Source organism: Callithrix jacchus, chromosome 1 (genome assembly GCF_049354715.1).
Source record: "Callithrix jacchus isolate 240 chromosome 1, calJac240_pri, whole genome shotgun sequence".
NCBI classification, from domain to species: Eukaryota; Metazoa; Chordata; class Mammalia; order Primates; family Cebidae; genus Callithrix; species Callithrix jacchus.
The window spans coordinates 15,386,046-15,407,863 of NC_133502.1; the positions used below are offsets into that span (position 1 = coordinate 15,386,046).

The 21,818-nt window shown below is 43.7% G+C and overlaps 1 protein-coding gene and 1 pseudogene across 11 annotated transcripts in view; one reads left to right on the plus strand and one right to left on the minus strand.

Annotated features, from left to right (window-relative positions):
- Positions 1 to 21,818, plus strand: part of CLYBL (citramalyl-CoA lyase) — a 287,479-nt gene that overhangs the window by 94,505 nt on the left and 171,156 nt on the right. For 6 of the 10 annotated variants that reach the window (XM_054245852.2, XM_035293302.2, XM_008995446.5 and 3 more), the window contains one exon: positions 21,453 to 21,488. The exons of the other annotated variants lie outside the window; for them this stretch is intronic. In XM_054245852.2, coding sequence (XP_054101827.2) covers positions 21,453 to 21,488 — 36 coding nt within the window. The remainder of the gene's footprint in view (positions 1 to 21,452; positions 21,489 to 21,818) is intronic. 10 annotated transcript variants of the gene reach the window in all.
- Positions 12,744 to 13,265, minus strand: LOC108590794 (protein transport protein Sec61 subunit beta pseudogene; annotated as a pseudogene). Its single transcript, XR_013525497.1, has one exon. The product of XR_013525497.1 is annotated as a protein transport protein Sec61 subunit beta pseudogene (transcript).

Genomic DNA, 21,818 nt, shown 5'->3' on the forward strand with positions numbered 1-21,818 from the left:
CTGAATAGCTGGGACTACAGGCGTGCACCACCATGCCCAGCTAATTTTTGTATTTTTAGTAGAGACGGGGTTTCACCTTGTTGACCAGGATGGTCTCGATCTCTTGACCTCATGATCCACCCGCCTCGGCCTCCCAAAGTGCTGGGATTATAAGCCTGAGCCACTGCGCCTGGCCTATTTTATTTATTTTTTTAGAGACAAGTTCTTTTTTTTTTTTTTTGAGACGGAGTTTTGCTGTTTTTACCCAGACTGGAGTGCAATGGCTCGATCTCGGCTCACCGCAACCTCTGCCTCCTGGGTTCAAGCAATTCTCCTGCCTCAGCCTCCCGAGTAGCTGGGATTACAGGCACGTGCCACCCTGCCCAGCTAATTTTTGTATTTTTAGTAGAGATGGGGTTTCACCTTGTTGATCAGGATGGTCTCGATCTCTTGACCTCGTGATCCACCCACCTCAGCCTCCCAAAGTGCTGGGATTATAAGCGTGAGCCACCGCGCCTGGCTTAGAGACAAGTTCTTATGCTGTCATCCAGACTGGAATGTAGTGGTTACAGCTCACTGCAGCCTCAACGTCCCAGACTCAAGCCATCCTCAAGTCTCAGCCTCCTGAGTAGCCAGGACTGCAGGAGCTGTGCCACCAAGCACACTTAGTTTTTGTAGAAATGGATCCTGCTGTGTTGTCCAGGCTTAAAATTTGATTTTAAACATAGGCATCACACTACATCCTCAAGACAAGGTAGAAGCTCACAAACCTTGACTACCTTGAGTGACTTTCACAGAGTGACTACGTCTTTCTTCTTACCCTCAATGAGTAACATGCAGGCTAAGCAGGTCATACTGTTCAAATTATCAAATTATTTCTCTTCTTCTTTAGACTTTTTTCTTCAAAACACTAGTAGTTGAATTTGAGTACTTTTTTTTTTTGAGACAGAGTTTCGCTTGTTACCCAGGCTGGAGTGCAATGGTGCAATCTCGGCTCATTGCAACCTCCGCCTCCTGGGTTCAGGCAGTTCTCCTGCCTCAGCCTCCTGAGTAGCTGGGATTACAGGCACGCGCCACCATGCCCAGCTAACTTTTGTTGTATGTTTAGTAGAAATGGGGTTTCACCATGTTGACCAGGATGGTCTCGATCTCTTGACCTCGTGATCCACCCGCCTCGGCCTCCCAACCTGCTGGGATTACAGGCATGAGCCACCGTGCCCGGCCTTTTTTTTTTTTTTTTTTTTTTTTGAGATAGTCTCTCTCTCTCTCTGTTGCCAGGCTGGAATGCAGTGGCATGATCTCCACTCACTACAACCTCTGCCTCCTCGGTTCAAGCGATTCTTCTCCCTTAGCCTCCTGAGTAGCTGGGATTATAGGCATGTGCCACCACACCCAGCTAATAATTGTATTTATAGTAGAGACTGGGTTTCACCATGTTGGCTAGGCTGGTCTCAAACTTCTGACCTCATGATCTGCCTGTCTTGGCCTCCCAAAGTGCTGGGATTACAGGTGTGAGCCACCACCATGCCAGGTTTGAATTTCAGTACTTTAATGCAAGTATTATGTGATGTTTTTATAGAGAGGTTTGGCTTTGATTTTGGATTAATGATTTTTTTTTTTTTTTTTTTTTGAGACGGAGTCTCTCCCTGTTGCTCAGTTTGGAGTACAGTATCACAGTCTCGGCTCACTGCAACCTACGCCTCCCATGTTCAAGCAATTCTCCTGCCTCAGCCTCCCAAGTAGCAGGGATTACAGGTGCATGCCAGCAAAACCGGCTAATTTTTGTGTGTGTGTCTTTAGTAGAGACGGGGTTTCACCATGTTGGCCAAGCTGGTCTTGAACTCCTGACCTTGTAATCCACCTGCCTTGGCATCCCAAAGTGCTGGGATTATAGGTGTGAGCCACTGCACCTGGCCTGGATTAATGATTTTGAATGAATATTTACAATGATATGTTTTATAATAAAACACATTTAAAAGTTCGATGAGCTGGGCATGGTGGCGTGCGCCTGTAGTCCCAGCTACTCGGGAGGCTGAGGCAGGAGAATTGCTTGAACCCAGGAGACAGAGGTTGTGGTGAGCCAAGATTGTGCCATTGCACTCCAGTCTGGGTAACGAGTGAAACTCCGTCTCAAAAAAAAAAAAAAAAAAGTTTAAAACACTAGTTACTAGAAACAGTTCTCTCTGTAATGACAGTCATGTTGCTGCTGCAATGACAGTTGACTTGGTGTGAGGGTATTTATAAGGCTTGGTGATTTGTATAGTTGCCCAAATTGTGCTTTCCCCAGGCTAGCTACACAAATCTCATTTCCCTTACACTTGAAAATCGTTTCAGACTTGTTTCATCAGGGTTGAGGCAAGCAGAAATCATGAATGTGTGTGACATATACCACTGAACACAGATTCTGTGGGACCCACAACCTCTATGCTTTCAGCTAGGTTCCATTTCTCATTCACCCTGGACTTAAGAATGCTACAAGAGTACTGGTGGTTTTGGAAAACATTCCTACCTTACTGCATAGAAACTCTCAGTCATCCAGTTAGTTTGTTTATTTCCCGTTCATCTACTTCATTTAGTCACTCACTTAGCCATTTATGCATATTTATTGATGTTGTTAAAAAGAAAACTGAATGAGTGGAGCACTGAGATTATATACAGAATAAGGGACAGGTAATGGTTATCCCCTTGGACCCAAAAGGAACAGGTACTGAAATTCCAACTCTGAAATTCTACCAGCTGGTTAAGCTTTGGCCAGTTCCTCAGCTTCTCTGTGCCTCCTTTCTTCATTTATAAAATGGGGATGATAGGTTAAGAGGGTTAGATGAGACATTCATTCATTGTACCTGGCATACAGTAGGAACTCAATAAATACTAGCTGCTGCTATGGTTTGAATTGTGCAGCCTCCCCACAGATTCATATGTTGAAGTCCTAACCACCAGTACTCAACGTGACTGTATTTGGAAATAAGGCCATTGTAGCTGTAATTAGTTAAGAAGAGTGATTAGGATGGGCCCTGATCCAATATCATTGGTGTCCTTATAAAAAGAGAAAATGTGGGTGCAGAGATAGACAAGCATAGAGTGACAATGGCCATCCACAAGCCAAGGAGTGGGCCCGGAACAGATCCTTCCTGCCCCGCCCTCAGAAGGAGCCAGGGCTGCTGACACCTCGGTTTCAGACTTCCATCCTCCACAGCTGTGAGACAATGAATGTCTGTCAGTGAAGCTACTCAGTCTGCGGTTCTCTGTCACAGCAGCTTTGGCCGACAACACAGCTGGCAGTGCCGTCCTCTGCTACTGTGTTTCTCATTGAGCCGAGAACCTGCCTTTGTCCATGTCCCGGCCCATGGGAGATACATATGTTCCTTCTCAGCTTGTATTCCTGTCCTTTTCTTTCTTTTTCACAGAATAGCATGCAAAAAAGTTCCTAACAAGAACAGGTGCTGCAGAAATTCCCTGGCCATCTCTTCCTGTGTCTCTTCCTAAAAAGCTGCAGTTAAAAAGATAGAATTTGTTTTCTCTTAGCACATTCTTCTCACTTTCTCAGCTTGATTTTTCTTTCTTTGAAAGAGTGTGACTCCTTCAAAATCAACTCCTAGAGATTGCTCACCCCCTCCCAAAGTTTTGATGAGGAGCGTTTGTTTTGTAGACTCTTGTGTATGAATTCTTTCAATAAATAGGGGATGCAGAGAAGCAGCTTTATGGGGTGAAGCAGCAGGAAAGATCCTGTTGGGGAGAGAGCCCCGCTACCGTGTTTCAGTAGTTGGCTTCACCCTTACCCATTTTGAAATCGTAACTTATGTTTTTATTTGTTGGCTTTTTTTTTTTGAGACGGAGTTTCGCTGTTGTTACCCAGACTGGTGTGCAATGGCACAATCTCGGCTCACTGCAACCTCCGCCTCCTGGGTTCAAGCAATTCTCCTGCCTCAGCCTCCCGAGTAGCTGGGACTACAGGCGCACACCACCATGCCCAGCTAATTTTTTGTATTTTTAGTAGAGACGGGGTTTCACCTTGTTGACCAGAATGGTCTCCATCTCTTGACCTCGTGATCCACCCGCCTTGGCCTCCCAAAGTGCTGGGATTATAGGTGTGAGCCACCGCACCCAGCCCTATTTGTTGGCTTTTAAAGAAACTTGAGATTGGACAGTGCTTCTCCTTCCTCTCCAGAGGCCCAGAGCAATGTAGCAAGGATGCATTCTGGAGAGGCAGTCACGGGGCAGCACATGGCATTTGTTCTTCTCAAGGACCGTCTGCTGTGTTTCTCTGCCCCAGTGGAGATGGGGGAATAATAAAGCTGTTATTTATACCACAGAGCATTTTTTCTGTGGTCCTTGTCATTGAGACTTATGAAGACAATGTAGGACATGAGGGAACTTGGGAGTTTTTATGCAGGCAGGGAGGAAAAGTAAAAGAGGGGCTGTGTTTCCAGGGATACTGCTTTTTCCCAAACTGCTGCACTTCCCCAGTCCTTTTCTTTGTCTTCCTTTCCCAAATGACAGGCATTTTCCTTCTCCAGTGTCAGCACCCCTAGTTTCTTCCCCGTCCTTTGTGACTCTTGGTACACCATTTAGCCCCTCTCTCTCTTGGTTTTTGACTCTGTCCCTTTGTGGAATTCTTAGCCACAGGTTACAGTGGTATTTCACATACATCTCTGCCAGAGGTGAAGTGGAAAATAACCTTTGCTTTGTAAACACATCTCCTTCAAGCTAGTGACAAATCTCCCAGCTTCTCTTGGTGTCTGTTTTTTTGTTTGTTTGTTTTTGACATGGAGTTTTCCTGTTGTTGCCCAGGGTGCAGTGCACTGGCACGATCTCAGTTCTCTGCAACCTTTGCCTCCTGGGTTCAAGTGATGCTCCTGCCTCAGTCTCCCCAGTAGCTGGGATTAACAGCACCCGCCACCACACCTGGCTAATTTTTGTATTTTTAGTAGAGATGGGGTTTCACCATGTTGGCCAGGCTGGTCTTGAACTCCTGACCTTAGGTGATCTATCCACCTCAGCCTCCCAATAGTGCTGGGATTACAGGCTTGAGCCACTGCATCCGGCCCTAACTTTTTCAAGAGTGGTCTGTATCCACCCTCTCTACTTCCTGCTAAGTCCTTTTGAATTCTCAGCCCGTTAGGAACATGTTATTAGAAACATGATTCTGAAACTGTTCCCCGAAGGTCTCAGATACCTTCCTACTTGCCAAATCCAAGGCCACACTTGTCATCCTAGGACTAGCTGACTCCCGCTGTTGGTGCTGGATCATCCTCCCCTCAAAGCCCCCTCCTCACTCGGCTCTTTACTTCAGCGATACTAGTCTCCCTGGATTTCTGTGTTTCTATTTGAACAGTCCTTCTTGGTTTCCTAAAAGGGTTTGTCTCCCTTAACCGGAGCCTAAAATTCTGATATTGCCAAAGTCGTTTTTTTTTCCTTCTAGGACATTTTCCTCAGTGATTACATCCTGTTCATTTATGATGGTTCCAGAATCTTATTTCAGCCTGGGTATTCTGATGGTTGCTCAAATTATATGTAGACCAAACTGACTTCATTAGCTTTCTTGAAAACATCTTCTGCTGGGCATGGTGGCTCACACCTGTAATCCCAGCACTTTGGGGTGGGCGAATCACCAGAGGTGAGGAGTTCAAGACCAATCTGGCCATCGTGGTGAAATCCCACCTCTGCTAAAAATACAAAAATTAGCCAGGCATGGTGGTGCACTCCTGTGATCCCAGCTACTCAGGAGGCTGAGGCAAGAGAATTGCTGGAATTCGGGAGTTGGAAGTTGCAGTGAGCTGAGATCGCGCCACTGCACTCCAGCCTGGGCGACAGAGTAAGACTCTGTCTCAAAAAAAAAGGGAAAGAAAACATCTGATTTGGGGTCTAAATCATAGCTTGGTTTTAGCACTTATTATTTTGTATTATGATTCATCTCTTTACATGTCTGTCAATCCAGTTAAAATTCAAGAACCACAAAGGCAGATATTGTGTGTTTTTCACCAAACCTATGCTTAATTGTTGTTGATATCTGAGAATGTTGCTTGAGACTTTTATTTATTTTATTTTTATTATTTTTTTGAGGCAGAGTTTCACTCTTGTCGCCCAGGCTAGAGGGCAGTGGTGCAATCTCAGCTCACCGCAACCTCTACCTCCCAGGTTTAAGCGATTCTCCTGCCTCAGCCTCCTGAGAAGCTGGGATTACAGGCATGCACCACTACGCGAGGCTAATTTTGTATTTTGAATAGAGATGGGGTTCCTCCATGTTAGTCAGGCTGGTCTCTAACTCCTGACCTCAGGTGATCCGCCCACCTCAGCCTCCCAAAGTGTTGGGATTACAGGCGTGAGCCACCACAACCGACCTGCTTGAGTTTTTTAAATGTACACTTAAATTTTTATGAAATAATATGTTAACAGAATTATAAAAGTCAAATAATTTTATAAGATGTGTAAACTCTAAGTCTGATTCTTCAGAGCAACCAGACTCTTGACTTTCATCTGCATATACTGCCATACTTTTAAATAATATACTGTTGTTCCTGATTTTTATTTTAATTTCAGACATTATTTTTATTTTTATGTTTTCTGAGACAGGATCTCACTCTGTCACCCAGGCTGGAGTACAGTGGCACGATCTCAGCTAACTGCAACCTCAACCTCCTGGTTCAAGTGATTCTTACGCCGCAGCCTCCTGAGTAGCTGGATTACAGGCATCTGCCACCACATCCTGCTAAGCTTTGTACTTTTAGTATAGATTGATAGGGTTTCGCTATGTTGGCCAGGCTGGTCTTGAACTCCTGGCCTCAAGTGATCTGACTGCCTTAGCCTCCCAAAGTGCCAGGATTACAGGCATGAGTCATTGTGCCTGGACTAATTTTAGGCATTATCTATTTGTCTTAGTCCATTTGGGCTGCTATAACAAAATACCATAAACTGGGTGTCTTATAAACAACATAAATTTATCTTCGACATCTCCGGGGACTTGAAAGTCCAAGATTAGGTACCTCAGGTTCAGTGTCTGATACTAAGTGTCCTGCGCTTCCTGGTTCACAGATACACACCTTCTCACTATGTCCTCATATGGCAGAAGGGGTGAGGGAGTTCGTCTTTTGTAAGGGTGCTGATCTCGTTTATGAGAGCTGAGTCCTCATGACCTAATCATCCACCAAAGGCCTCACCTCCACATCTGATCACATTGGGGTTGAAGACTTCAACATATTTTGCAGTGGATAGAAATACTCTTTCTATAGTACCATTGACTTTCTGCTATGGAAGATGACATAGTTCTCTTTTGTCATATTATACCCCTGAGGCACATGTCAGTGCTTATATCGTGCCAAGGAAAACAGTGTTCACAGCTGAGCGATACAGTACTCTATAATTTTCCTTTCTCATAGAACTTTTTTTTTTGAGGCGGAGTTTTGCTCTTGTTACCCAGGCTGCAGTGCAATGGCGCGATCCCAGCTCACCGCAACCTCTGCCCCCTAGGTTCAAGCAGTTCTCCTGCCTCAGCCTCCCGAGTAGCTGGGACTACAGGTGTGCGCCACCACGCCCAGCTAATTTTTTGTATTTTTAGTAGAGACGGGGTTCACCTTGTTAGCCAGGATGGTCTTGATCTCTTGACCTGTGATCCACTTGCCTCGGCCTCCCAAAGTGCTGGGATTATAGGCGTGAGCCACCGCACCTGGCCCTTTTTTTTTCCTGAGACGGAGTTTCGCTCTTGTTGCCCAGGCTGGAGTGCAATGGCGCTATCTGGGCTCACCACAACCTGTCTCCTGGGTTCAAGCAATTCTTCTGCCTCAGCCTCCCGAGTAGCTGGTACTACAGGCATGTGCCACCATGCCCAGTTAATTTTTGTATTTTTAGTAGAGATGGAGTTTCACCATGTTGACCAGGATGGTCTCGATTTCCTGACCTCATGACCCACCTGCCTTGGCCTCCCAAAGTGCTGGGATTATAGGCGTGAACCACCGCGCCCAGCCTGAGAAGGTCTTTAGTATTCTTCAGACTTCAAGGAAAACATTTTTCCTAAGAATGTTAAAGGCACTGCTCCCTTACCTTTTTGCTTCTAATGCTGCCATTTTGATTCTTGATCCTTTTTCTGTAACTTCTTTTCTCTCTTGAAAATTCTAAGATGTCTTTCTCCCTAGTCCTCTCAAAGTTTGCATTAATGTACTTTGATGGGATCATTTTTGTTAATCATGTAGGTGTTCCATAGGCCTTTCAGTCTGAAAACTCATATGTGTTAGTTGTAGGAGCTTTCTTTGTGTTTGTTTGTTTATTTTTTTTAATTTTTATTTTTGGAGATGGAGTAGGCTGGAGTACAGTAGTACGATTTTGGTTCACTGCAACCTCCTCCTCCCAGGTTCAAGCGATTCTCCTGCCTCAGCCTCCGGAGTAGCTGGGACTACAGGCACCCACCACCATGCCCAGCCAATTTTTGTAATTTTAGTAGAGATGGGAGATGGGGTTTCAGCCTTAGATCAAGGCTGGTCTTGAACTCTTGATCTAAGGTGATCCACCCACCTCGGCCTCCCGAAGTACTGGGATTACAGATGTGAGTCACCGCGCCCAGCCTATTCCTGTTTTTGTATGTATTATAATGTCTTATTTCTCTTAGGTTATTAATAGTAAGTGTTTTGTTCTGGTTTTCGCTCTCTTCTGCATGCTGCGTTGTCTCTGTTTCTCTTGAGTGCTCTTCCTGGTTGTTTCGGTTTTTATCTTTTATGTTGGTAGTTTTTGTCAAATGTCTGATGGTGTTTGACTATCAGTACTTAATTAAAAACGAGGAACTTGTTGGGCGTGGCGGCTCATGCCTGTAATCCCAGCACTTTGGGACACCAAGGCAGGCAGATCACCTGAGATTAGGAGTTCGAGACCAGCCTGACCAACATGGTGAAACTCCGTCTCTACTAAAAATACAAAAATTAGCTGGTTGTGGTGGTGTGCACCTGTGAGCCCAGCTATTCGGGAGGCTGAAGCAGGAGAATCTCTTGAACCCAGGAGGCAGAGGTTGCAGTGAGCTGAGATCACACCACTGCACTCCAGCCTGGGCAACAGAGCGAGACTCTGTCTCTAAATAAATAAATAAATAAGAGGAACTTAACAATTTTTGGAGAGTTATTTGTGTGTGGAATTGATGGGCTTCATTGTAAGGTTATCTGATGGGGGCCCACCAGCTTCACCAGAGGATCACCACATATCAGAGTCTGTAAGCTTGTTCCCTTGGGCTCTTCTGTTTTTCAGAGAGGTATCCTGTGCTCTCCAGCTCTAGGGGATTAGACCTGGCTGCCAGCATTCTAGAGGCCAAGGCTAGGAGGCAACTGGGGAATTCTCATTATTCCATACCCGGACTTAAACTCAGCCCGTTTCAGCTGTTTGACCAACTTCTTCCCATCACTGTGTTTCCCTCCACAAAGTGAGAGCTGTTTTGGTTTCATTTCTCCAGGGAGTTGCTTCCTTTGTCCTTTTGGAATGGGGCAGGTTAAGGTCTAAGTGCTCTTTATAGAGATTTTCTTTCTTTTTTCTTTCTTTTTTTTTTTTTTTGAGACAGAATCTCACTCTCTTGTACAGCCTGGAGTGCAGTGGTGTGATCTCAACTCTCTGTAGCCTCGACCTCTGGGGCTCAGGTGATCCTCCTGTCTCAGCCTCCCAGGTAGCTGGGACTACAGGCGCATGCCACTATGCCTGGCTACTTTTTTGTATTTTTTCTAGAGACAGGGTTTTGTCATGTTGCCCAGGCTGGTCGTCAACTATGAGCTCAAGGAATCCATCCGCCTCGGCCTCCCAAAGTGCTGGGACTGCAGGTGTGAATCACCACACCTGGCCTAAACAGATTTTCAAACAATCCTTTTGTTCCAACCACTACGCTGCCTTCAGAGGTACCAGGAACCTCTAGTGCCTAAGCTTTTCCAGAGTTCTGTGGTAGAAATAAGCTTGATGCTTTTTGGCTTGTCATATTTCTTGAATCCCGGGACTGCGGGCAGTTAGTAGCTAGCATTTTCACTGTGATCCACTCTCCATTTTCCAATGGTCTGTTGACATCTCTTATAAGGGATTGCTTCTTCTGTTATATCTGTTTCTGTGGATTTATATTCCTCCGCTCTTCATTGTTTTAGAAAGAAAGCGGAGACACTGACAATAATCGGCTATGTTATCTAGCAAACTTATCTAGCAAACTTTATAAACTCTTTTTAAATTGTGAATGAGTATTAAATTTTATCAAATGCTTTTTCTGCATCTCTTGAGATGTTCAAAAGGCTTTTTTCTTCTCTCATCTGTTAATGAGGTGAACAATAATAACATGTTTTGTAATGTTAAATTGTGCTTGCTTTATTGGTGTAAGATTTTTTTTTTTTTTTTTTTTTTAAAGAGACAAAGTCTCCCTATGTTGCTCAGGCTGGCCTCAAACTCCTGGGCTCAAGTGATTCTCCTGCCTCAGCCTCCCGAGTAGCTGAAATACTGGTATGCACTGCCGTGACTGGCAGACATCATTTTTTAGTTTGCTGAAATTCAGAATTTTATAGAAATGTAAAATTAAGACTGGCGTATACTTTCTTTTCTTTTTTTCTTTTTCTTTTCTTTTTTTTTTTTTTTTTGAGACAGAGTCTCACTCTGTTGCCCAGGCTGGAGTGCAGTGACGCAATCTCAGCTCACTGCAGCCTCCGCCACCTGGGTCTAAGCGATTCTCCTGCCTCAGCCTCCTGAGTAGCTGCGATTACAGTCATCTGCCACCATGCCCAGCTAATTTTTGTATTTTTAGTAAAGACAAGCTTTCACCATGTTGGTCAGGCTGGTCTTGAACTTCTGACCTCAGGTAATTCACCCACCTTGGTCTCCCAGCGTGCTGGGATTACAGGCGTGAGCCACCATGCCCAGCTTATACTTTTCTTGTTTTTGCCTCTTTTGATTTTTATGCCCTTTTCGAAAATAAATTGGGAAAAAAATTATGTGGGAAATGTTCCCTCTTACTTTAATTTCTTGAACTGCTTGTATAAAATATGAATTATCTGTTTCTTGGGCCGGCACAGTGGCTCACGTTTGTAATCCCAGCACTTTGGGAGGCTGAGGTGGGTGGATCACCTGAAGTCAAGAGTTCAAAATCAGCTTAGACAAGGTGGTGAAACTCCATGTCTACTAAAAATGCAGAAATTAGTTGGGCATGATGGTACATGCCTGCAATTCCAGCTACTCGGGAGGCTGAGGTAGGAGAATCACTTGAACCCAGAAGGTGGAGGTTGCAGTGAGCCAAGATCGCACCATTGCACTCCAGTTTGGGAGACAGAACAAGATTCCATCTCAAAAAAAAAAAAGAATTATTCTTTATTTTTTTGAGGCAGGGTCTCGCTCTGTTGTCCAGGATGGAGGGCAGTGGCACTATCTCAGCTCACTGCAACCTCTGCCTCCCGGGCTCCCAGGATCTTCCTGCCTTAGCCTCCCAAGTAGTTGAGACTACAGGCATGTACCACCATGCCTGGCTAATTTTTTTTTGTTAGGGGGATGGAGTTTCACTCTTGTTGCCCGGGCTGTAGTGCAGTGGCACAATCTCAGTTCACTGCACCCTCTGCCTCCCGGATTCATGTGATTCTCCTGCCTCCAGTCTCCTGAGTAGCTGGGATTACAGGTGCCTTCCACTGCACCTGGCTAATATTTATATTTTTTGTATACACAGGGTTTCACATCTTGGCCAGGCTGGTCTCAAACTCCTGACCTTGTGATCCACCTGCCTCAGTCTCCCAAAGTGTTGGGATTACAGGCATGAGCCACCATGCCTGGCCCTGGCTAATTTTTTAATTGTTTATAGCAATGGGATTTTGCCATGTTGCCCAGGCTGGTGCTCAGACTCCTGGGCTCAAGTGATCCTCCCACCTCAGCCTCCCAAAATGCTGGGATTCCAGGGGTGAGCCACTGTGAATTCACTGCCTTTAATTATGTTTCTTAAAGGCTTGTTAAAACTTGGTAGAAATTATCTATACAACCTGGGTATATATGTGTCTGTCTTGACTACTAATGCAATATACTTAATAACATAGGATATCTTCAGATTTCCTAGCTTTTATTTATTGAATTACAGTACTTTTGATTACTTATATTTATCTGGAATATTGTTCACATTATCTCTTTTCAAATTTATTGCCATAAAGTTGTTTTTAGCGTTCTCTTATTATTGTTAATCTCTTCTGCATTAGTAGCTTTAGTTTCTGTTTCATTCCTACTATTATTTATTTGTACTGTGTTTTACTTGATCTTGCCAGAGGTTGGCCTGTTTTGTCTTTTCAGAATATCAGTTGTTAACATAATGATCTTTGTTATTCTTTAGTTATTTCATTAATTTCTATTCTTATTTTTATTATTTCTTCTTTCTACTTTTTTGGGGTTAAGTCACTTGCTCTTTTTTTTTTTTAATGGCCTGAGTAGAAAACTTAGCTTATTGATATTTTACTTTCTTTTCTAACATATAAATTTTTCCCTGGGAACTACTTTAGATAATCTATCATTACCTAAGGTGTTTTTTCCTTTCATTATAATGTTAAATATTTCCTTTCAATTATAATGGTTTTGGTCCATAAATTATTTAGAAGTATATATTTAAATTTTCAAATTAATTATTGGCTTTTTTTTTTTTTGAGACAGAGTTTCACTCTGTCATCCAGGCTAGAGTGCAGTGACGTTATCTCTGCTTATTTGCAACCTCCACCTCCCATGTTCCAGTGATTCTTCTGCCTCAACCTCCTGAGTAGTTGGGGTCACAGGTGCCTGCCACCATGACTGGCTAATTTTTGGACTTTTTTTTTTTTTTTTAAGTGAATTTAAGTTTATTAGCCATAGAAAAAAAATGATTCCTCAAAATCAATTATGGATAAATCCCCTGTAAAACAGCAAGCTTACAGAAATTTTTTCACATGAAAAGATAGTCATTATACTTTTGGTCCAAGATATGTTAAGTTTTTTCCTCCTTCTTCAGATGATAGATGGATGTAACTGAATCTACGAACGAGTGTACTTGCCCCAAATGTGCAACATAAATACTGAAACGATGAACAGAAGACTCATAACCAATACTGGAACAGGGCCAACTTTGAGCCCAGGTGAATCTTCTGTGTAGAATCGCCACATCCCCCCAGTGCCTACCGAGGTCGTGCGGCCTGCGCTCCTTGTTCCACAGCTGGCATTTTTCCTCTGCCAAACAGTGGATCCTGCCGCCCGGGCAGCCACCGCTTTGCTGGGAGAGCTCCCTGAGGATCCCACGTTAGTGCCACTGGGGGTCGGACCAGGCATGCTGGAGATGAGAGTGTCAAGGAGCTGACGCGGACGGAAGGACAATTTTTGGACTTTTAGTAAAGACGGGATTTCACCCTACTGACCAGGCTAGTCTCGAACTCCTGACCTCAGGTGATCTGCCTGCCCTGGCCTCTCAAAGTGCTGAGATTACAGGTGTGAGCCAATGTACCCGGCCTCAGAATTATTGGTTTCTGAATTTACTGTACTGTTGTTAAAAAATGTGGTTTGTAGGCCAGGCCTGGTGGCTCACACCTGTAATCCCAGCACTCTGGGAGGTTGAGGCAGGCAGATCACGAGGTCAGGGGTTCGAGACCAGCCAGACCTACATGGTGAAACCCCTGACTCAACTGAAAATAGAAAAATTAGCCAGGCATGGTGGTGGGCACCATAGCTACTCAGGAGGCTGAAGCAGGAGAAATCGCTCAAACCCAGGAGGTGGAGGTTGTAGTAAGCTGAGATCGCACCATTGTACTCCAGCTTGGGTGACTATATCAAAAAAGAAAATAAGGTTTGTTGAAAATTGTAATAACCTTCCTTCCTGGCCTTATAAATGGTCATGTTTGTAAATGTTTCATGTGTACTTGGAAAGAATGTATATTTTCTAACTTTTAAGTGAAGAAATCTGTGTATTCGGTACATATGATGGGATTTCCTTTATTTCCCTTTCCTGAAGGTTCAGGTTTTAAGTCTGTTTACAAATTGACAGTAGGCAGATTAACAGGAAGAGAAAAGCATAGAGATTGTAATAAGGTATACACGATCATTACACGGAAGAGAAGTAACTGCCCAATAACCCAATGAGACCCAGAAACTTTTTGTTTCGAGACAGGATCTCGATTTGTCTGCCATCCTGGAGTTCAGTGGCGTGATCCTGGCTCACTGTGTCCTCAACCTCCTGGGCTCAAGCAGTCCTCCCACCTGAGCCTCCCAAGTAATTAATTAGGGCCACAGGCCTGTGCCACCACACCTGCTAATTTGTTTTTGTTGTGGGGGTAGAGACAGGGTCTCCCTATGTTGCCCAGGCTGGTCTAGAACTACTGGGCTTTCCTCCCACCAGAGCCTCCCAAATTACTGAGACTATGAGCATGAGCCACCTCTCCCAGCCTTAGAAGCTTTTATACACCCTTCCCAGGGGAATGGGGAGGAAAGCAGGGGCCACTTAGGGAGTAAATGATTATGAAAAGGGGCACAAGGCTTTTGGGAAAATAGGCAATAGCCTGTCTAGACCAGGTGCCAACTTCCAGCCTCTTCTAGGTTTCACTCCTGTTGCTTGTCAACCTCTCCTGATAAGAAACAAACAAACAAACAAACAAACAAAAAACCTAGAGAGGGTTTTCATGACAGTTGGCTTCCCTTCTGGAGAATCTGCATTTCATTGGATAAGGGAGGTTGAAGAAAAGTCCTCTGTGCATTTGCCCTTTCCCAAATGCTTTCAGCTTGAAGTAACCAGCAAACCAATTGAGCATGTTTGGGCTGGTATTTCCTGGACTCGTGTCTATGAGGCAGTGCCTCTTCACATGCTGTTCAAGTCTTGCTAAATTTTTGTCCATTAGATCTATTCATTTCTGCTTCTGATTGTGAATTTATCAATTACTTCTGTACTTCTGATAATTTTCTTATTTCAGATGTCTGCAGTTTGAGAAATACTTCTTTCTGATAAAATGTTCTTTTTATCATTAGATAATGATCTTCTTTATCCTAAGAATGTTTTTTGCCCTAGTTTCTATCTTGTTTGATATTAATTAATTCAGTCACTCACTCAGCAATACCTGTTGATAACTTATTTATTTATTTATTTTTGAGATAGAGTCTCCCTCTGTTTCCCAGGCTGGAGTGCAGTGGTGAGATCATGGCTCACTGTAGCCTTCAGCTCCTGGGCTCAAGTGATCTCCCTGCTTCTGCCTTCTGAGTAGCTGAGACTGCAGGCAGGCACCACCTTGCCTGGCTGATTGATTGATTGATTGATTGAGATGGAGTTTCGCTCTTGTTACCCAGGCTGGAGTGCAATGGCACGATCTCGGCTCACCACAACCTCCGCCTCCTGGGTTCAGGCAATTCTGCCTCAGCCCCCGGAGTAGCTGGGATTACAGGCACACGCCACCATGCCCAGCTAATTTTTTATATTTTTAGTAGAGACGGGTTTCACCATGTTGACCAGGATGGTCTCAATCTCTTGACCTCGTGATCCACCTGCCTCGGCCTCCCAAAGTGCTGGGATTACAGGCTTGAGCCACCGCGCCCGGCCTATTTATTATTTTTTTACAAGACAGAATCTTGCTGTGTTACTCAGGCTGGTCTCAAACTTTTGACCTCAAGTGATTCTACTGCCTCGGCCTCCCACAGTGCTGAGATTACGTGTGATCCACTGTGCCCAGCCAAGAACCTATTCTGTGCTGGTCACATCAATAAACAAACAGGCATCACCTGACAATATCTTTATTTTAATCACCTTTTTATTTTTTACTTTCAACCTTTCTGTATCTTTCTGTTTTAGGTGCATCTTTTATAAACAATATTTAATTGAATCATTTTTTTCTTTAATCTTGGTCTTTTAGCAGGGATATTTTAATCTGTTCATGTTTGTTGTGATTGCTAATATAATCAAATTGAGTTTTACTACCTTATTTTACTAATTTATATACTATAATGTTTACTTACTATAGTTCCCCTCTTTTTCTGCTTTTCATGGTACTTAGTTTTATTTATTCTACTTTTCTTATTTCTTCCTATTGATTTGGAAATTATAGGTTCTATTTTTTCTTTTGGTGATTATACTTATAATTTAATATGCATTTTATTTGAGTCTAAAGCTAATGGACATATCCCTGCCTTCTTTCTGATCAAAATGTCTTGGAATATTTTGGCCCTGAGATTCATTCCCAGTCTTTCATGTTACCTGTTTAGCATGTTATCAGAGTCTAGTAAACTTGTTTGTTTGTTTTTAGTACCTTGTTTTAAATGAGGCAACATTATAATTGATATTGATGTCCTCTTTTTTTTTTTTTTGAGACAGTCTCACTCTGTCGCCCAGGCTGGAGTGCAGTGGCACCATCTCAGCTTACTGCAACCTCTGCCTCCTGGGTTCAAGCATTTCTCCTGCCTCAGCCTCCCCTGGCTGATTTTTTTTGTGTGTTTTCAGTAGAGATGGGGTTTCTCTGTGTTGGTCGGGCTGGTCTCAAATTACTGACCTCAGGTGATCCGTCTGCCTTGGCCTCCCAAAGTACTGGGATTACAGGTTTGAGCCACCACACCCAGCCTGGTGTCCTTTTTATAGTAAGGCTCATTTCGATTTACTTACATGTGTCCAGCCTCTCTGCTCACCATCAGCCCTTTGGATCCCACTCTTTTCTTCTGGATTGAGTCTTTTCATCCTGAAATACACCACTGGCCACTTCTCTGAGGAAATGTCTAAAAAGTAACTTTCTTCAGCCTTCATCTGGAGAGTGTGTTTATTTTGCCTTTCCTCTTGCATGATTGCTTAGTTGTGTTCAAGGCTAAAAGCTATATTCTCTCAATACTTTGAAAATACTATTCCATTAATTTTGGGTTGATTTTGCCACTTAGTAACATTCTACCTTGCAGAAAAGTTGTGTTTTCATGGGCAATCTGTGTTTTCTCTCTGGCTGTGTGTTCTGTAAATTCACTATTATGTATTAGGTGTTAATTTGTAATTCTTTATCTGGCTCCTGAGTGTGCTATTCAATCCGAGAACTTAAATGCTTCTTTCCATTCTAGAAACATCTGTCATAAGTTCTCATTTGCTGTAAGGTCTCATGTTCCCTTGTTTCTCAACATCTTCTATCTCCTGCCTCTCTGTGCCATGTTCTGTATGATTTCCCTGTATCCATTCTGTAGTTCCCTAATTCTTTTTTTTTCTTTTTGAGCTGGAGTTTTACTCTTGTCACCCAGGCTGGAGTGCAATGGCATGATCTTGGCTCACTGCAACCTCTGCCTCCTAGGTTCAAGTGATTCTCCTGCCTCAGCCTCCCGAGTAGCTGGGATTACAGGCACCCACCACCACACCTGGCTAATTTTTTGTATTTTTAGTAGTGATGGCATTTCACCATGTTGACCAGGCTGGTCTCGAACTCCTGACCTCATGCAATCCACCTACCTCAGCCTCTGAAAATGCTGGGATTCCAGGTGTGAGCCACAGTGCCTGGTCCCTAATTCTTTTATTGGCCATGTCTCATCTACTGATTTACTTATTATTTCAGTGACTATTCTTTTCCTTCTAAAACTGCTGTTTGGTTTTCTTTCAAATTAATTTTTCAATCATGTCCTATTCTTTCAATGGTTACTGTTGCTTCTTGTATCACTTTAGTAACTCTAAACATATATATCCAATACTTTTTTCGGTTTTCACTTATTTCCAGTTCCCAGGTACCCACTGGCCCTCATGTTGTACTTGCTGACCCTTGGCATGGTGGGTTCGTTCCTGGCCTGGTTGCAATTCTTTATTGTGAGCTCATCTTCAGCAGGGGTTGTTTTTGCCTCTGGAAATCTACGTGCCCTGTAGACTTTTCTGGAGCACGCTTTGCCTTTTTCTTTTCTTTTTCTTTTTTTTTTTTGAGACGGAGTTTCACTCGTTACCCAGGCTGGAGTGCAATGGCGCAATCTTGGCTCACCGCAACCTCCGCCTCCTGCATTCAGGCAATTCTCCTGCCTCAGCCTCCTGAGTAGCTGGGATTACAGGCACGGGCCACCGTGCCCAGCTAATTTTTTGTATTTTTAGTAGTGACGGGGTTTCACCATGTTGACCAGGATGGTCTCGATCTCTTGACCTCGTGATCCACCCGCCTCCGCCTCTCAAGTGCTGGGATTACAGGCGTGAGCCACCGCGCCCGGCCCCTGCTTTGCCTTTTTCTTCTGTAAACCAAGGTCAGTTATTTTAGGGTCTTGAACAAGTTTTAGTTTTTAATTTGTAATTTTCAACCCATCTGGGTGGTGTCAACTTAATCCCTGCATTTGCTCCTTAGCACAGGCTCCTGATTCTGAAGACTCACACAAAAGCTTTTGGTTACTTTTCAGAGCCCAAGCCAGACCTCAGGCCTCCTTGCTGTTTCTTAGGTGAGCATGGTTCTTCCAGTTCCCTTTTCATGGACTGGGTAGCTTCTTAAGAGGTCCGGTTTGGTCCTGTTTCCCCCTCGTCTTGCACAGGCCAGGCTGGTGTCTTCTGTCCCCAGGGGTGTTGACACTCTGACCTCTACTTATTGTTTCAAGGGCTGACAGCCCTCCGTGGATACATCAGCTGGAGGTTTCTTTCCAGCCCTGGAGATTCTGCTTTGTTTCTGGCACTTGGGAATCTCTTTCCTCTTTCTGTCAAGCTGAGCTACGCATGAAACCTTTTTTTTTTAAGTTGTTTTAGATTTTCCAATAGCTGTGTGTAATTTCAGCAGGAGTGGGTCTGCATCAACTCAGCCTGCCACAAACCTTATTCATCTCCAACCCAGAACAGTAACTGGCTCATACCGGATGCTGGATGAATGAATGAATGAATGAATGCACTTCTAGTAGCAGCTAGAAGCAATATTCTAGTGAGCAGTGCCTCCTATCTCTCCAGGAGCACTGAATCGGGCAGAATTCACTTTCCTTTGAGGTTATACATGAAGCGTTCCCCGTGAAAAAGTGAAGAGAGAATAGGACTTCCTCTATGCTTTTGTTTTAAGTCCCAGAACAATGGAAATGTTTAACTGCTTTGCACTGCTTGATATATGAAGGTGGACTGACGACTGAGTTCCCATGCCGTTTGCTGGTGGCTTCACACAGCATCATTACCAAGAGGAAAGATTAAAGAATCGCAGAGAACAGGACACTAGGCCTGTTTACTTCCCTCTTCCTCCTCTGTTTTAAGAAAAGTGCGCCTTTGATGAGATATAGCCACAGGCTCTTGTTTTACATTTTACGTCAAATGCTATTGTCAGAGGCTGGTTATTGATGCCATGCCCTGTTTTAATTCACACTTCTCTGCTAATCCATTACAGCGTTTATCCATTAATCAGGCATTCTGACAGGGTCAATAACTGCTTTTTTGGCTCTCATGCAGGGCTGTACCTTATCAAGCCAGGAATAAGGCTCAGGAGCTGGCTTTAAAACACCTTGTGACTTTCCCAGGCTGGTGGACTTCCGGAGCAATAAACATCTAGTGGGGATTTCATATGGTGGGTTTTTCATATGTTTGGTAGATGGGATTTTCTCACTGAACACTTCATTAGCAGGGCTCAATGTTAGTGAAGTGTGGACAGGTGTGGTCTGTTTAAGAAAAACAGAAACATCAAAAGGCAATTATTACCATCACATACCAATGACTACATTTACCTAAAAGTAGTATTAAATCGTGATCTTCCTTCATTCCTATTAAATGTTTACAAGCAATATCTTCTTGGCAGTAGGGTTTGAGAGCAAAGACTCTTAAAGCCAAAATGTTTCATCTAGCAGCTGAAATTTAGATTAAATAGGGCTGTAATAGTAATGTGAGTCAAGAGGAAAATCTGTAGTTTCTTTCCGGAAGTTTCTTGAGGTCCATCTTTTCCATGGAGTGTTTTAAAACCTTTGTGTCCATCTTCCCGTCCATGGGTACACACACATCTTCAGCTTCCCTTAGTCTTTCTATAAGAGTTTGTTATAGCATATTCAGATGTGGTGAATTGTGACAGATATGAAAACTTTCTATTTCAGTAAGGGTAAGTCAGAAACAGGTGACAGGGTTTAACTGCAGAGTTACAGTTTGGGTAGGTAAGTTACCATGCGTTGTGATGGTTACAGGTTTCAGCGATCCTTTGATGACAGATGTACCAACATTTAATTGTTTTTCATCAAGGGCGGAGAGAAAAGACACTTGTGTAGGTTTTTCAATTCTCCTGCGTGTCACTCGGCTGTCCTCCCCATTGTCTGAGCTCCTTTCTCTTATCCTTTTCGCTGCAATGAGTTGTGTCATTCCCTCATGGTCAGCACTTTTGTTGTCTTTGTTTTTTGCTGTACCTCAGAAGTCCATCTTTTCTTTCATCTCCTTCCCATTCATGCATGAGGGAACAGTTGTGCCCTGTTGTGGGGATGTTCCGCTGGGTTTCAAACAGTAGGGTTTCTTTTTATTCTCTTCTAAGTAGTACAATGGGGCTGAATGTCTGTTGCAGAATGCACACACTAATATGCCAGGTTATTTGGTTTCTAAGAAGTCAATAAAAATACTACATTTAGGCTCAGTCTTTAGCTTGCTTTTCCCCCCCGCTTGCCTTTCAGGCCTTCGGTTAGAAATCTGTTTGTTTGTTTCTGATTGTAAAATATAATCTTCCATATTAAACTGAAGCGTGGAATCAACAAACACTTTGAGGAAAGTGTTCCTGGCGGTGGAGTGTTTTCACACCAGGCAGGGTTGGCAGCCGGCACCCTCCCTTGATAAGAGCCTGGAAACAGCCCCCAGAGCTAATTAATGGCAGCTACAACTTGGAGATGAAAAAAGAGAATGGATCCCAAGTTGGTCTTGGCCAAACTCTGGTGTAAGAAACCAGCTCATCTCTGCATTTAGAGGGTGCAGCTGTGATTGTTTTCACGCGACTTCTCACTCAGTTCCTGCTTTGGTGGGGAGGTGAGCGTGAGCCGAGCGAACCGAGTGACAAACAGGGACGCGAAGGCCACTGCAGCAGCAAAAGGCTAAAGACATAAAAAGTTGGAGATGTCTTAGGACACTTTGTTCTCATATTCAGGAACAGTCTTCAAAATCCTCCTTAATGAGGTCATAAAAGAAAAAAATGGAACAAGTGTTCCTTGTATACCTCTCTAGGGTGTGTCGTTGGGGTCACTTGCCACCAGTCTCCTATTTAAAAAGGGATTGGAGTAGTTCAATCAAGCATTGCTTTAAGAGAGAGACTGATTAATTCCTTCTCTTTTCTTTTGTGCTATAGATAATTTCAGTCAATTTGTGATACTTTCTTCTTAGCCATTGCTGAGGCTGAAAGTTCTTGATGCGTCCTGCTGAGTATTAGCATTTCTCGGGCCTACTTGGCTATGGGGAAGAGGCGCACACTGCAGACAGCTCTCTAAGCCCTGACGAGCAAGGCTGGCCTCTACACATGACCGTGATCTGGGATCTCGGCTTAGGAAAGAGCCGTTCTCAGGGTGCTGGCAGAAACAAAATCTTGATGTAAACGAAGAGGGGACCGAACAGTAAGATGGTGATTTACTGTGGTGATACCGTGTTGTTTTTGTTTTTTAAGGTTCTGGACCTGGCTCTTAAGAAACTCACAGCTTGGGTAAGTTTCAGGAACTGCTCTCAAGGGGAACAAAAGAAAAGGAAAAGTGAGGGCTAACAATGTGAGCTTTCACTGGGGCTGCTGTGGGAAAGTTGAAGATTGGCCCCAGGGCGGTCAGGATCAGGTAGAAAACTGGGCTGGGTCTCTTGTCGTTTGCTTTCTTTTATTGACCAGCTTTCTTGTTTGTGGAGAAGGCATCAGAGAGATGAAGGGACATTTTAGTACTGTGCTGTAGAAACTCAATGGGAAATGTTAACTGTTTTGGTGTTAGGATATATTTAACGTGCTTAGTTAAACAGAGTCACATACCTGTTGTATTTTATAAGCTCA